Here is a 13,792-nt window from a genome sequence, read left to right on the forward strand (position 1 = left end):
GATGGCCTCTTGTTAGGTTGTAAATTTCAAGTTCAAGTTGAAGTTTTTTTTAATCAACTGACTACGTTTGCATCAGACGAAACAGCATTTCTCCAGACCACGGTGCACACATTTTCTAAGCAGATAATAATCATATATATTTTTTATAATATAATCTAAAATAAATATGTATAATTAAATGATGCCTCACAAAATAATTCCTGTGTGCTTTCAGTTAACATTTTGTCTTGAGCTCAATTTAGTCACAATCTTACCGGGTGCCCGTCCTGATAGGAATCGAGGGGAATCGGCTGTGCTGCCATCATGGTGCCAAGGAAAGCTGGTTCAACATTTGCATCATGGGAGAGGAAGTCAAAGGCCCTAAAATAAGACCAGATACAAGATTAAGGAGGGACTATTTGAAAAGTTTATTATTATGTTCTTTACCATCATATTAGAAATAATATAAAATTGCAGGAGGTTGGAATCAGAGCAGCAAGGCAGCAACATAGAACATAAAGCACAGTGCAGGCTCTTTGGCTCTCAATGTTGTACCAATCTCTATATTCCTTAAGAAAAAGTACTAAGTCCTCCTTACCCCAAAACCCTCTATTTTTCTTGTCTGTATAAGAGTCTCTTAAATGCCCCTAATGTTTCAGCCTCCACCACCATCTGTCCTCTGGTGTTTGCTATTCTACCCTGGGAAACAGGCGCTAGCTGTCCATCCTATCTATGCCTCTCATAATTTTGTAGACCTCTATTAAATCTCTCATCTTTTTATACCACAAAGAGAAAAAATTCCAGCTCTGCTAACCTTGCCTCATAAGACTTGTTTTCCAATCCAGATAACATCCTGGTAAATCTCCTCCACACCCTCTCTATAGCTTCCACATCCTTCCTATAAGGAGGTGACAAGAACTGAACACAATATTCTAAATGTGGTATCACCAAGATTTGTAGAGTTGCAACATGACCTCTCTACCCTTGAACTCAATCCCCCTATTAATGAAGGTCAGCATCCCATAGGCCTTCTTAATTATCCTATCAACCGAAGCGGCAACTTTGAGGAATGCATGGACTTGAACTCCAAGGTCACTCTGTTCATCCACTATTCTTAAGTAACCAACCATTAACCCTGCCTTCTGGTTTGTCCTTTCAAAATGCATCACCTCACACTTATTCGGATTGAACTTCATCTGCCCCTTCTCTGCCCAATTCAGCATCCTGTCAATACCTTCTTGTAACCTTCGACAACTACCAACTCCATCCTCATCTCCTCCCACCTTCATATTATCCGCAAACTTACTGACCCATCCTGTTGCCTCTTCATCCAGGTCATTTATAAAAATCTTAAAGAACAGGGGTCCCAGAATAGATCATCGTGGTACTCCACTAGTCACTGACCTCAAAGCAGAATAATTTCCTTCCTCTACTACTCTCTGCTTTCTTCCTGAAAGCCAATTTTTTTTTATCCACACAGCCAAGGTTCCATGGATCCCATGCCTGATGACTTTCTGAATGAGTCTCTCATGGGGGATCTTGTCAAATGCCTTACTAAAACCCATATAGACCACATCTACCATCTTACCCTCATCAATTTCTTTTGTTACCTCCTCATTAAGCTCAATGAAGCTCGTGCGGCATGACCTTCCCTTCACTAAGTCATGCTGACTATCCTGGAGTAGAATGTATTTCTCCAAATGCTCAAAGATCTATCCTTAAGAATCCTCTCCAATAGTATGTGCACCTCTGATGCAAGTCTCACTGGTCTATAATTCCCAAGATTCTCCCTATAATCTTGACTATTATCTATTTTGTTTTTTAAACAAGGGGACTACATTTCTCTATTCTCCAATCCTACGCCATCTGCCCTGTGGAAAAAGAGGACTCAAAGATTATAGCTACTACTCCAGCTATCTCTTCCCTCACTTTCCACAGCAACCTGGGGTATATCTCATCCAGCTTCGGGTTGATGTTTTTAATCTTGATGTTTTTAAGAAAATCCAACATTTCCTTAATCTCCACATTGTCCAGCACACAAGCCTGTTTTATTTTGACCTTCACCCTGATCAAGGTCCTTTTCTCTTGTGAATACTGAAGCAAAGTTGAGGGGGTGGCAGATGTTTTGGCATTCAATATTGAAAGAAATGAACAGGTCAATGAACACAGTGGGCCCCATTAGCTGAACACCCAACAACCTGGCCTCCAAAGCCGCTTGTGATAGCAAATTCCACTGGTTCACCATTTCTGGCTACATAAATTCCTCCATATTTCTGTTTTAAATGAGCACCTACAATCCTGAAGGTGCGCTCACTTGTTGTAGACTCCTTTCTCCACCCCCACCCCGATCCCCATGGGAAACAACTTTGCCACATCTACTCTGTCCAGACCTTTCAATATTTTAAATGTTTGTATGAGGTTTCCCCCCCTCATTCTTCCAAACTTCAATGAGTACAGTCCAAGTGCCGGACTGTATCCAATAAGGATAATCCAGGAGGTTATAGGATAGTGCGCCTCACATCAGTAGTAGGGAAACTACTGGAGAGGATATGTAGGGATTGGAATTACACACATTAGGAAAGGCATGGTTAGATTAGAGACAGTCAGTATGGTGTTGTGCTCTCAAGTTTTATGGAGATTGCAAAGGTTGGTGAGGGTTGGGCAGGAATGTTATCTTCATAGTCTTGAGTAAAGCACTTGTCACGATCCAATATGGTGGATCCAGGAGATAGATGCATGCGATTCACATTGAATTGATCATTAGGATATCAAATTGGCTAGCCCAGAGAGGGTACAAACAAAAAGCAGTACAGCACAGGAACAGGCCATTCAGACCATGTATCTTTGCTAAACATGATGCCCAAATCAAACTAAAATGCTGCTGTTTGCACTTGATCGATATCCACACACACCCTTCAGATTCATGTTTCTTTCTGGAAGGCTTATGAACACTACTATGTTTCCACCACTACTACTGGCAACCCATTCCAGGCACCTCTGCATATAATATTTGTCCTACACAACTTATTTCCCCCTCACTTTAAACAAATGACCTCTGGTCTGCTTTGGCTCTGGGGAAAAGATTCTGACTATCCACTCTATTGATGCCTCTTGTGATTTTATAAACCTCTATCAGGTTCACCCTCAATCTCCAGAGAAAATAAGCCAGGTTTGTCCAATCTCTCCTGAAAACTCATACCCTATAACCCAGGCAACATCCTAGTAACATCCTAGCAACATCCTAGTAACATCCTAGTAACATCCTAGCAACATCCTAGCAACATCCTAGTAACATCCTAGCAACATCCTAGTAACATCCTAGTAACATCCTAGTAACATCCTAGTAAGCCTCTTCTGTACCTCAGCATCCTTCCTGTCATGGGATGACCAGAAATACACACAATGTTCCAAGTGCAACCTGATCAATGTTTTATATCGCTGCAAATGACCACTTTACTTTTATACTCAATGGCCTGCCCAAAGCTAAGCTTACCATATGCCTTCTTTACCATCTTATCTACTAGTGTGGCCACTTTTAATGAGTTATAAATACCTAGATAGATACTTTCAAGTGCCCTGATATCAACTGTTATCTGTATTTGACCTCCCAAAGTGCAAAACCTCAGGTGTCTGGATTAAATCCCATCTGCAAATTCTCTGCCCATATCTGTAATTAATTCAAATCCTATTATAGTCTTTGATATCCATTTACATTGTCCACAAATTCACTAATCTTTGTATCCATCAGCAAATTTACTAACCCAAACACCAACTTTATCATCCAAATCGTTTAAGTGAATCTCAAACAACAGGGGTCCCAACACTGATTCCTGTGGAACACCACTGATCACAGGCCTCCGGTCTGATAAACAGCATTCCACCTACCCTCCGTCTTCTATGAGCTAGCCATTTTTGTATACAATCTATTAACTTGCCATGGATCCCATGCATCTGCACCTTCTGAATTAGCCTACCTTGAGGAACTTTTACAAAGGCCTTACAAAAGTCCACATAGACAACATCCACTGTCCTACACATCAAATATCTTTTTCACTTCCTCAAAAACTCAAATTGATAAGACATGACCTGCTCTTCACAAAGCCATGTTCACTCTCCCTAATCTGTCCATACCTTTCCAAATGTGCATAAATCCTATCTAAGTATCCTTTCTAAAAGACTCCTACCACTGATGTGAGACTTACTGACCCATAATTTCCTGGATTATCCTTTTTTTCCCTTTTTAACCCAAGGGGAGACCTCTCCTGTGAGAATGCCAAAATCTTTTTCAAGGCCCCAGTGATCATTTCACTTGCCTCTTTCAATAAATTGGGATATATTCCATCAAGCTCAGGGGACTATGGGCAGAGAATGGGTAGATGGAGTTCAATCTGCACAAGTGTGAGGTGTAGTTTGGGACATCAACTATAAGGAGAAATTTTACCGTCAATAGCAGGACTCTAAAAATAATCATATGTAGAGAGATCTGATGGTTTAAAGCAATGTACAAAAGTAAAGAGGTCACTTTGCAGCCATCTAAAACTTTATCATGTGCAATGCTGCTTGCCTCATTGCAGGAAAAATGTGGAGGCTTAGGAAGGGTACAGGTTTATCAGGCTGTTGTCTGGTTTACAGAGTAGGAATTATGGGAAAAGACTGGACTGCCTTTTGTTTTCTCTGAGAGCTTCAGAGGCTGAGGGGTGACCTGTCAAATAAAATTATGTGCATTGACAGGGTATACAGTCAAAATATTTTCCTGAGGGTAAGAATGTCACATACTTACATACATGCGTTTGAGGTTATGAAGTTTTGAGGTTATTTGAGGTGAAAATTATGGGTTGGTGAGATGTGTGGGGCAGGTTTTATTTAACCCAGGAAGTGATGGGTGCCTGGAACACACAGGCAGGGGAAAAATGGAGCCGATACAATGGTAGCATTTAAGAGACTTCTAGGTAGATACACAGATATGCAGGGAATAGAAAGATATGGATCATGTGCAGGCATTAGTGTTTTTAGTTTTATTTGGCATCATGTTCAGCACAGGCATCATGTGCCAAAGAGGCCTGTTTCTGTGCGATACTCTTCTGAGTTATCATGATAAATATTCATTTAAGGGACATCGTCAATAATGTGGAAAATTCCAGGTGCCTCACGCATAGTGGATAAAGAAACATTTTGGAATGTCACCAATTGTATGAGTTTGGGATCCAAGTTTCTGACCTTGAATTTCAATTGACATTACAACTGTGTAACTAAAGGTTGAATATTGTGGATAGGTCAATAGCCAGTCCACAATTTAAATGTCCACAGGCAGGGGAGAATTGTGTGACAGCTAAACATAATTGTAGATGGAGGTAGCGAGCTGTTTGTTCTTTGTACATTGTGCTCTCTGACAGGTATTTGTTGCTAAAGATTGGAAATGGCAATGATCACTGTTGGTGCAGACAAAGGAGATTCTCTAGGTTAATTCCTGGGATGAAAGGGTTCCTATCAAGAGATCAAATGGTTTGAGCCTTCATTCCTTGGAGTTTAGAAGAGGGGTGACGACTTTATTGAAACATACAGTGCCCTCCATAATGTTTGGGACGAAGTCACTTTTTTCTTTTTTACTCTTGTGCTCCACAATTTTAAATTTGTAATCAAACAATTCACATGTAATTTAAGGGCACATTCCAAGATTTTATTTAAGGAAATTTGGATACATTTTAGTTTGACCATGTAGAAACCAAAATCTATACAAATTTCCTTGAATAAAATCTGGCATGGTAAGTGAGGGATATTTCCACAGAGGAAAATTGAGCAATATGGAGAAATGGCAAAGGAGTTGAGACCAGCATAAATTAGCCATAATCATATCAAATTGGAGGACCTCGCCTACCCCTGCTTCTCTTCTCAGTTAAGCACAGCCAACACGTAAGTCCCTGGGATTATGGTTGACATACAAGGTGAAAGTAAGGGGAAACTGCAGTAATGGGGGAATTCAATAGTTTGGAATCTGAGGCATGATTCCAGGATGGTATTTAGTCTCCCTAGTGGAACAAGTCAAGGACATCAATAAAAGATTGCAGTATATTGAGGAAAAAAAATGATGAACAAGTGGTACCAGCCCTTAGCACTACCAATAACATAGGGAGAAAGAACAAAATGTTATTTATTACAGGTCCCCTGCCTCCCAATTGACAGCAGGAATTAGAGGAGCAAATATATAAGAGGGATCACATATAGTAGTCAAAGAGTGGTACAGTACAAAAACAGGCCCTTTGGTCCAACTTGCCCGTACCAACCAAGTTGTCTACCCAAGCTGGACCCACTTGCATTCGGCCTATATCTCTCTAAATCTTTCCGATCCAGGGAACTCAGTAAATGTATTTTGAATGTTGCAATTGTTCCCATATCTACCACTTCCTCTGCAGCTCGTTGCACATCACCACCATCTTCTGTGTGAAAAATGTGCCCAAAAGGACCCTTTTAATCTTCCCCTTTCATCTTAAATCTATGCCTTATAGTTCGTCTAAAGTAGGAAAAGATTATTATTATTTACCTCATCTCTGCCCTCATGATTTTATAAACTTCCAAAAGATACTCCCTCAGCCTCTGGACTGTGGACTTCAGGAGGACCAGTGATGGCCACCACCCACTACACAGTAATATCTCTGTAGTGGAGAGAGTAGAATGCACCAAGTATCTTGGAGTCAACTTAAGAAGTGACCTATCCTGGACACATAACATTTCCTCACTTGTCAGGAAGGCTGAGGCGGGCAAGGCTACCTGTCATCATTCTGTCAATTTTCTACAGAGGCTCTACACCGCCGGATCAGAAGTCAATCCATAGGACTATAAGAGCAGGAGAAAGGATCTCAGGAATGTTGTTTAAAGATGTCTCGCAAAATTTGGGAGGACCCCTAACATCCCCGCACACAGCATCCTCCAGGTACTTCCATCGGGGAAAAGATACAGAAGTATTAGACCCAAACCACCAGGCTGAGGAACAGTTTCTTCCCATGGGCAGTGAGACTGCAGAATGACTGGTAAAACAATTCTCTGTGACTCTACTATTTATTAAAAATACTTATTTTAACATACGTACATATGAACTGTGTATATGTATTGTTTGTCTGTATGTGTGTGGTGTCTATATAAGTTCTTGCATGGTTCTGCCCTGTGGACTGGAGAATGCTATTTCGTCGGGTTGTACTGGAACAATTAGATGACAAATACATTTGAACTTATCTGGAGCAGTCTAATACAAGTTTATAAAATTTTGAGAGAGCATTGACAGGGTAGACAGAATCTTTTCCCTATGGTAAAAGCATCACACATAGAACATTACAGCACAGTACAGACCTTTCAGCCCATGATGTTGTGCCAACCCATGGAAACCTTCTCCACAAAAATCTAATTTTTCCCTACCTCACATCCATAACCCTCTATTTTCCTGACACTCATCGAAGAGTCTTTTGAATGTCTATTGTACCAGCCTCCACCAACAACCTTGGCAATGTATTTCAGGCATCCACTCTGACCTCTGACATCTCTTCTAAACTTTTCTTTCCCTCCACTCACCTGAACAGATGCCTTCTGGTATTTGCTATTGTTGCTCCCGGAAATAGGTGCTAGCTGTCCACCTTATCCAAGCCCCTCATAATCTTGTATATCTCTATTAAGTCACTGGCCATATACTAGAGGACAGATGTTTAAGGTAAGGTGGAGGAAGTTTAAGGGCAAATATATTTTCACACTGTGAGTGTGGGTGCCTAGAATGAGCTGCTAGGATTAGTGGTTTAAAGCAGATACAACATACTGGAACTCCCTCTCTCATGCCATTGTGGGTGTACCTCACCTCAAGGACCGTAGCGGTTCCAGAAGGCAGCTCACTCAAGAGCAATTAGGGATGGGCAATTAAATACTGGCTCAGCCTGATAAGCTCACATCCGATTTATGAATAAAACAAAGTGCCAAATACGTCTTTTAAGTGGGCACAAATGTTTTAAATCATACTGTTGGCCTCTGGGAATATCCAAACAGTTAAAGTTTCACATTCTGGAAAGTTCAATCAGTAGTGACAATACAATAGTCTTTTAGAATTAGTACATGGTTGCAATTAATAACCTGAGTTCAAAAGTGCTGTTGGCAAAGGTCACCTCGTGAATAAGCAGTGTTGTCTACAAAGATAAGGAATACATGAGAGTCCATCTGGCAGTGATGCAGTCTTTCTATGGTGAATATTCAGATTAACAACAAGCTGACCTTCAGCAAATTGATGGATTATGGCTGGGATAGGTTCCAAATATGTTTGTGGAAATTGCCAAACACTATGGCTGCAAGGTCAAACCAGAAAACTACAGACCAGTGAGCCTAATATTTAGTGGCTGGAAAATTACTGGACAGAGTTTTTAAATTAAAAAAAAAATGTAGACATACAGCACAGTAACAGGACATTTCAGCCCACGAGTCTGTGCTGTCCAATTTACACCTCATTAACCTATACCCTCAGTACATTTTGAACCGTGGAGGAAACGGGAGCCCCCAGAGAAAACCCACGCAGACAAAGGGAAAACATACAAACTCCTTACAGATAATGTGGCTTTGTGGGTAGGAAATCATGTCTCACAAATCTGAGTTTTTAAAGTTTGAGGCCTCTAGAAAGATGCATAAAGATGCAGAGAATAGAATATACACCAAATGCAAGCAGCAGAGATTTAGTTTAATTTGGCATTATGGTGGTATAGGGGCTACTTTGGAGGAGGTGGTGTGATCCTGGCCACTCAATGACTGAAAGGACTTTCTTTCTATCTTGTTTTTTCTGGCACCAGAGTCTGGCTAATCTTTGTTAGCCTTTGAACCTAAGGATTTGCAACTTGCTGAGGGAGAGATCGATGGCATCTAAGACCGGTGATCCAGGAAGTCCAAGTATGACCTACGGAAGACCATCTTAACAGCAAAGAGGCAATTTCATGAAGTTAGTAACAGAATCAGATACTTGCCAGCTATGGCAAAGCTTGCAGGCCATTACATCCTAAAAGGTGAAGCCTGTCATCATAAATGTCTGTGATACTTCACTCCCTGATGAGCTGAAAAACTTTTATGCTCACTTGGAACAGGAGAATTCAATGGTACCACTGAGAATCCATGCAGAAGCTGGAGACCTTATGATATCTATCTCAGAGGCAAATGTCAGAACATTTTCAAGCAGGTGAACCCTCGCAAGGTGTCATGCACAGACAACGTACCTGACAGGGTACTGAAAATCTATGTCAATCAACTGCTGGAGTGTTTTCAATCTCTCATTGCTGAGATGCCCATCTGCTTCATACCAGTGCCCAAGAAGAGCAGAGTGCACTGCCATAGAGAGGTGTCACAACAACAATCTTGTATTCAATGTTAGCAAAACTAAGGAATTGATTGTGTACCTCCGAAACAGGAGATCAGAACACAAACCAGTTCTCACCAAGGGTCCAGCGGTGGAAAGGATCAAGAAGTTCAAATTCCTAGGTGCCAACATCTTTGAAGACCTATCCTGGGTCCTCCATGTTGATCCAATCATGAAGAAGATTCACCAGTGCCCATATCTTGTTAGGAATTTGAGGAGATTTGGTATGTTACCAGACTCTTGCAAATTTATTCAGGTATACCATGGAGAGGAGCACTGTCTGGTATGGAAGTGCCAATGCACAGGATGGGAAAGGGTTACAGAGGGTTGTAAACTCAGCCAGGGCCATCATGAGCATTAGTCTTCATGCCATTAAGGACATCTTTGAGAGGCTGTGTCTCAAGAAAGCAGCCTCTATTGTCAAGGACCCCCACCACTCAGATCATGCCCTTTTCTCACTCCTATCATCAGGAAGGAGGTTCAGGAACCTGAAGACACACACACTCAATGTTACAAAAACTACTTTTTCCCCTCCGCCATCAGTTTCTGAAGGGAAAATGAACCATTTGACACTACCTCATTTTTTCCAATTTTATTTTAAATATTGTATTTACAGAACTATAATTTATTACAATTTAGCACATGAAATGCACAATATTGCTGCAAAATAACAAATTTTGTGACACACATTCAAGACAATAAACCTGATTCTGAATGGCACACAAAATAATGTTTTTCTCTCTATCTCAGTACCTGTGACAATGATAAATACATTAATCTACAAACCCAGGGAACTACTGACAGGATGGACCTGACACAAACACAAAAAGTGTATGGAATCACATAAATAAAGATAAAAGGGTCACAAGAAATCACTGGAAGACACAATTAAGGTAAATCTGAAGGCACTCTTTCAGTATGTTATAGGCATAAGAATAACCAGGGAATAAGTAGAACAGGAAATCTATGCATTGTTTGGGTCAGGAAAGGCAGGGACTTATCAGAGACAGCCAATGTCAAGGGTAAGACCCCTCTGACCAATATGATTGAATTTTGTGAATCAAGTCAGTTTCTTTCCCCTCCTCCACCTGGCTTCATCTGCCCATCACCCAGACACATGCCCTTGGAAACCCTATCTCCTCCACCTCCTACTGGTCCCATCTGCCATCATCCATCCATCCTTTACCTGATTTCACTCCTCATCTTCCTTGCCAATCAGATTCCATTAACTGCATCCCTTTGTTGTCTCCACATAATTTCCCTCTTCCATCTGGCCCTTCCTCATCTTGATCTTCCTATCCCTTAATTGCTCCTGCCTTGCCCCTTCTGATCTTATTTCAGCTATGCACTCTAAAATGATGCAATGGTCTCTTGCCCTCTATGGATGCTACATGATTTGCTGAGTTCCTTCAGCAGCTGTTTTTTACTGAGCATTTGAATCATTTCGGCAGAGAGCCATGCACCAAGTGCTGGGCAAAGGGACTCGAATGGAAAAATGTTGACTGATTACATTTTAAATTTAGACATATAGCATGGTAACAGGTCATTTTGGCCCATGAATCGGTGCCGCCCAATTTACACCCCATTAACGTACACCCCTGGTATGTGTCGAACGGTGGGAGGAAACTGGAGCCCCCAGGGAAAACCCACGCAGACATGGGGAGAACGTACAAAGTCCTTACAGATAGCATAAGATTCAGACCCCGGTCCCGATCGCTGGCGCTGTAAAGGCATTGCGCTAATCGCTACACTAACCGTGCCGCCCCACAGGGACAGTTGGGCCAAATGGCCTGTTTCCATGCTGTATGATTCTATGATCTTCATAACGCTCTATCCAAGAGAAGAGCGAAGACTCAGCTATTGAAGATACACAAGACAAAAATTGATATTTTATTGGATATTAAGGATATCAACTGATGTTGGTTTAGTACATGAAAACAACACCACAGTTAGAATGAAAGGTTACCAGCCTTAAATGTTCTTTCTGTTCCTCTCCTCACAGATCTTTCCTAACTGTAAAATATTTGCAGCATTTTTGAGTTTTATTACTGTACCATAAAGATCAGCAATGGTGGAGTAGGCACGAGGGACCAATTGGCACACTCCTGTTCTATTTCATGCATACACATGTCAAAGAAAAGCTGTTGCAGTTTCCCTCGGTTCTTGGAAACACAGACAGAAGAACCAAATTACAGTTCTCCCATAGATATCAAGACATTTCACCAACAGTAGCTTCGAGGAATGCAAGTCAAATTTAATCTAAAAAACAAAGGGACAATACATAAAAAATAGCAGCAGGAGTAGTCCATCGGGCCCGTCAATATTAGGCTGCCATTCAATAAGATTATGACTGATCTGGCTGTGGCTGTGGATTCAACTCCATTTACCTGTTTATTCCCCGCAACCCATAATTTCTCTATTCTTCAACAATCTACTTATTTGTCTTAAGTGCATTCAAAGAGTCTGTCCTACCACTTTTTCTCTGTCTTAAATCTATTCCCCGAATCTTGAGGCTATGTCCTTTAGTTCTATTCTCAACTGCTAGAAGAACAACACCCCTGCTGCTATCTTACCTATTTCTTTTATGATTGTATATGTTTCTATTAGATTCCCCTCATACTTCTAAACTCCACTAAGTACAGTCTCAGGTAACTCACTCTCTCCTCTTGTGGAGTTATCCCGCATTTCCAGAATCAACCCAGTGAACCTCATCTGCATTGCATACAAAGCTAGTACTGTACACCCTTTCTCATGTTAGACCAGAAATGCTCACAGTACTCTAGATGAATCCTCACAAGTACCATATAAAGTTGCAGCAGAACCTCCCTACTTTTAAATTCAATCCCTCTAACAATGAAGGCCAGCATCCCATTTGCCTTCTTGGTTACCTGCTATATCTGCAAAACTAACTTTTTTGTGATTCATGCACCAACACTCCCAACAACAGCAAGTTGTACAACAGCATTCTGCAATAAGTTGTCCAAGTTTTAAAGAGTAACTGAGAAATTAGTTTTTATTACATCGATCTTGTTTGACATACAGAAGGCTGAAGATCAAGTACTGGTATTAATGTAGAAGCATCAAAAATAGTTGGCAAGGTTAATATGGGCCAAAATTTTGATTTCCTTATCCATAATGTACTGATCTCAAACAATGAATTTAAACTGTACTGCCAAATAGAGTGAGTGTTTCCTTCATTCATAAATTCAGATTTTCAGACTGCAGGTTTTTGCTTTTCAGCAAATGGATATACATTACTGCTCTCTCAATTGCTTGAAATTTAGCAATGGGAAAACAGGGGATGAACAAAGCCGAGGAAAAGGGGGAAACTGATGCTGTGCTGTCAATCAATGCAGAGCCGGGGCTGGGCCACGCTTGTCAATCAACGCACAGCCGGGGCTGGGCCGCACTGTCCGTCAGCTTCGAAAACGGTGCAGTGGGCTGTCAATCAGTACTGAGCCAAGGCAGGGCGGCGCTGCCAAACAGCGCTGTCGGAGCGGGACAGCCTGCCTATCAGCGCTGAGCCAGAGAGGGCGGGCTGCCCGTCAGGCTTGGGACGGAGCAGTGCAATGTCATTCAGCGAAAATCGAGGCTCCCCTGCCAATCAGCGCTGACCCTGAGCAGGACGGCGCTGCCTTTCAGGCTTGGGGCGGGACGATGGGCTGTCAATCAGGCTCGGGGCGGGGCAGGATTCTGGGGCCGCGCTGTCAATCACCGGCAATGCCAGAGAAGGCCGCTCTTCGGCCCTCCCGCGCTTCATGCTAGAGTGCGCCATTTTACATCCCGCTAACGTTCGCCCCCACCTCATGAAACGCCGCAGCGCGATCCCGCTGACTCCTATCGCAAACATTTGTGGTGCTCGCGCACGATAAGCGCGTGCACAGCGGCGCGCGCTCCGCCACCACTGCAGCGGCTGAACAAAGAGACGGGCCCCTGCCGCCCAACAGGGGTGCGAGGAATGAAGCACGGGCAGCCACCGCGCCACGCCCGGGCGGGCCTGTGGGCGTGTGTCCGAGGCCAGGGCCGGCGCCGGGCCGGGGCGGCGGGGAGCGGGGCCGGCCGCGGGCGCTGACTGACAGCTTACCTGAATGCCAATCTTCATCAGACTGACAAGCCGCTGCAGCAATCAGCCCCACACAGCGCCGCACGTCATCACGTAGACGCCGCGCCGCGCACTCCCGGCCCGCGCACCCAATGCACGTGACGTCAGCTTGGCACAGCCTCCTCGGCACGCCCAGCCACCGCGAGGCGGGACACAAGGCGGTCCCGCTCCATGGTGGGGCTCCGCTGGGCCCACTTGTCCCGTCAGTTAGACTGACCCACTTGGTCTGCTCGCTCAGTCCCGCTGTGTGATCGGACCTCGGCCCCTGCTGTGTCCATCCGCTCGACTCAAGTTCTCTGGTCCACCCCACCAGCCTTTGCATCCAACACGTTATCCTCCAGAAT

At 43.0% G+C, this 13,792-nt stretch overlaps 1 protein-coding gene across 5 annotated transcripts in view; it reads right to left on the reverse strand.

The window, feature by feature from the left end:
- LOC138738620 (homeobox protein PKNOX1-like) overlaps positions 1-13,528 on the reverse strand; it is an 86,346-nt gene extending 72,818 nt beyond the window's left edge. For 2 of the 5 annotated variants that reach the window (XM_069889195.1, XM_069889194.1), the window contains exons 1-2: positions 13,150-13,392; positions 255-360 (exon numbers count right to left, since the gene is read on the reverse strand). In XM_069889195.1, the coding sequence (XP_069745296.1) occupies positions 255-360; positions 13,150-13,196 (153 nt within the window). In that variant the 5' untranslated portion in view covers positions 13,197-13,392. Of the gene's footprint in view, positions 1-254; positions 361-11,101; positions 11,204-13,149; positions 13,393-13,430 lie in introns of those variants that run through there. The other 3 variants (XM_069889196.1, XM_069889197.1, XM_069889198.1) reach the window with 3 other exon arrangements.
- Positions 13,529-13,792: the final 264 nt, after the last annotated feature.

The sequence above is a fragment of the Narcine bancroftii genome, chromosome 7, assembly GCF_036971445.1.
Source record: "Narcine bancroftii isolate sNarBan1 chromosome 7, sNarBan1.hap1, whole genome shotgun sequence".
Taxonomy (NCBI): domain Eukaryota; kingdom Metazoa; phylum Chordata; class Chondrichthyes; order Torpediniformes; family Narcinidae; genus Narcine; species Narcine bancroftii.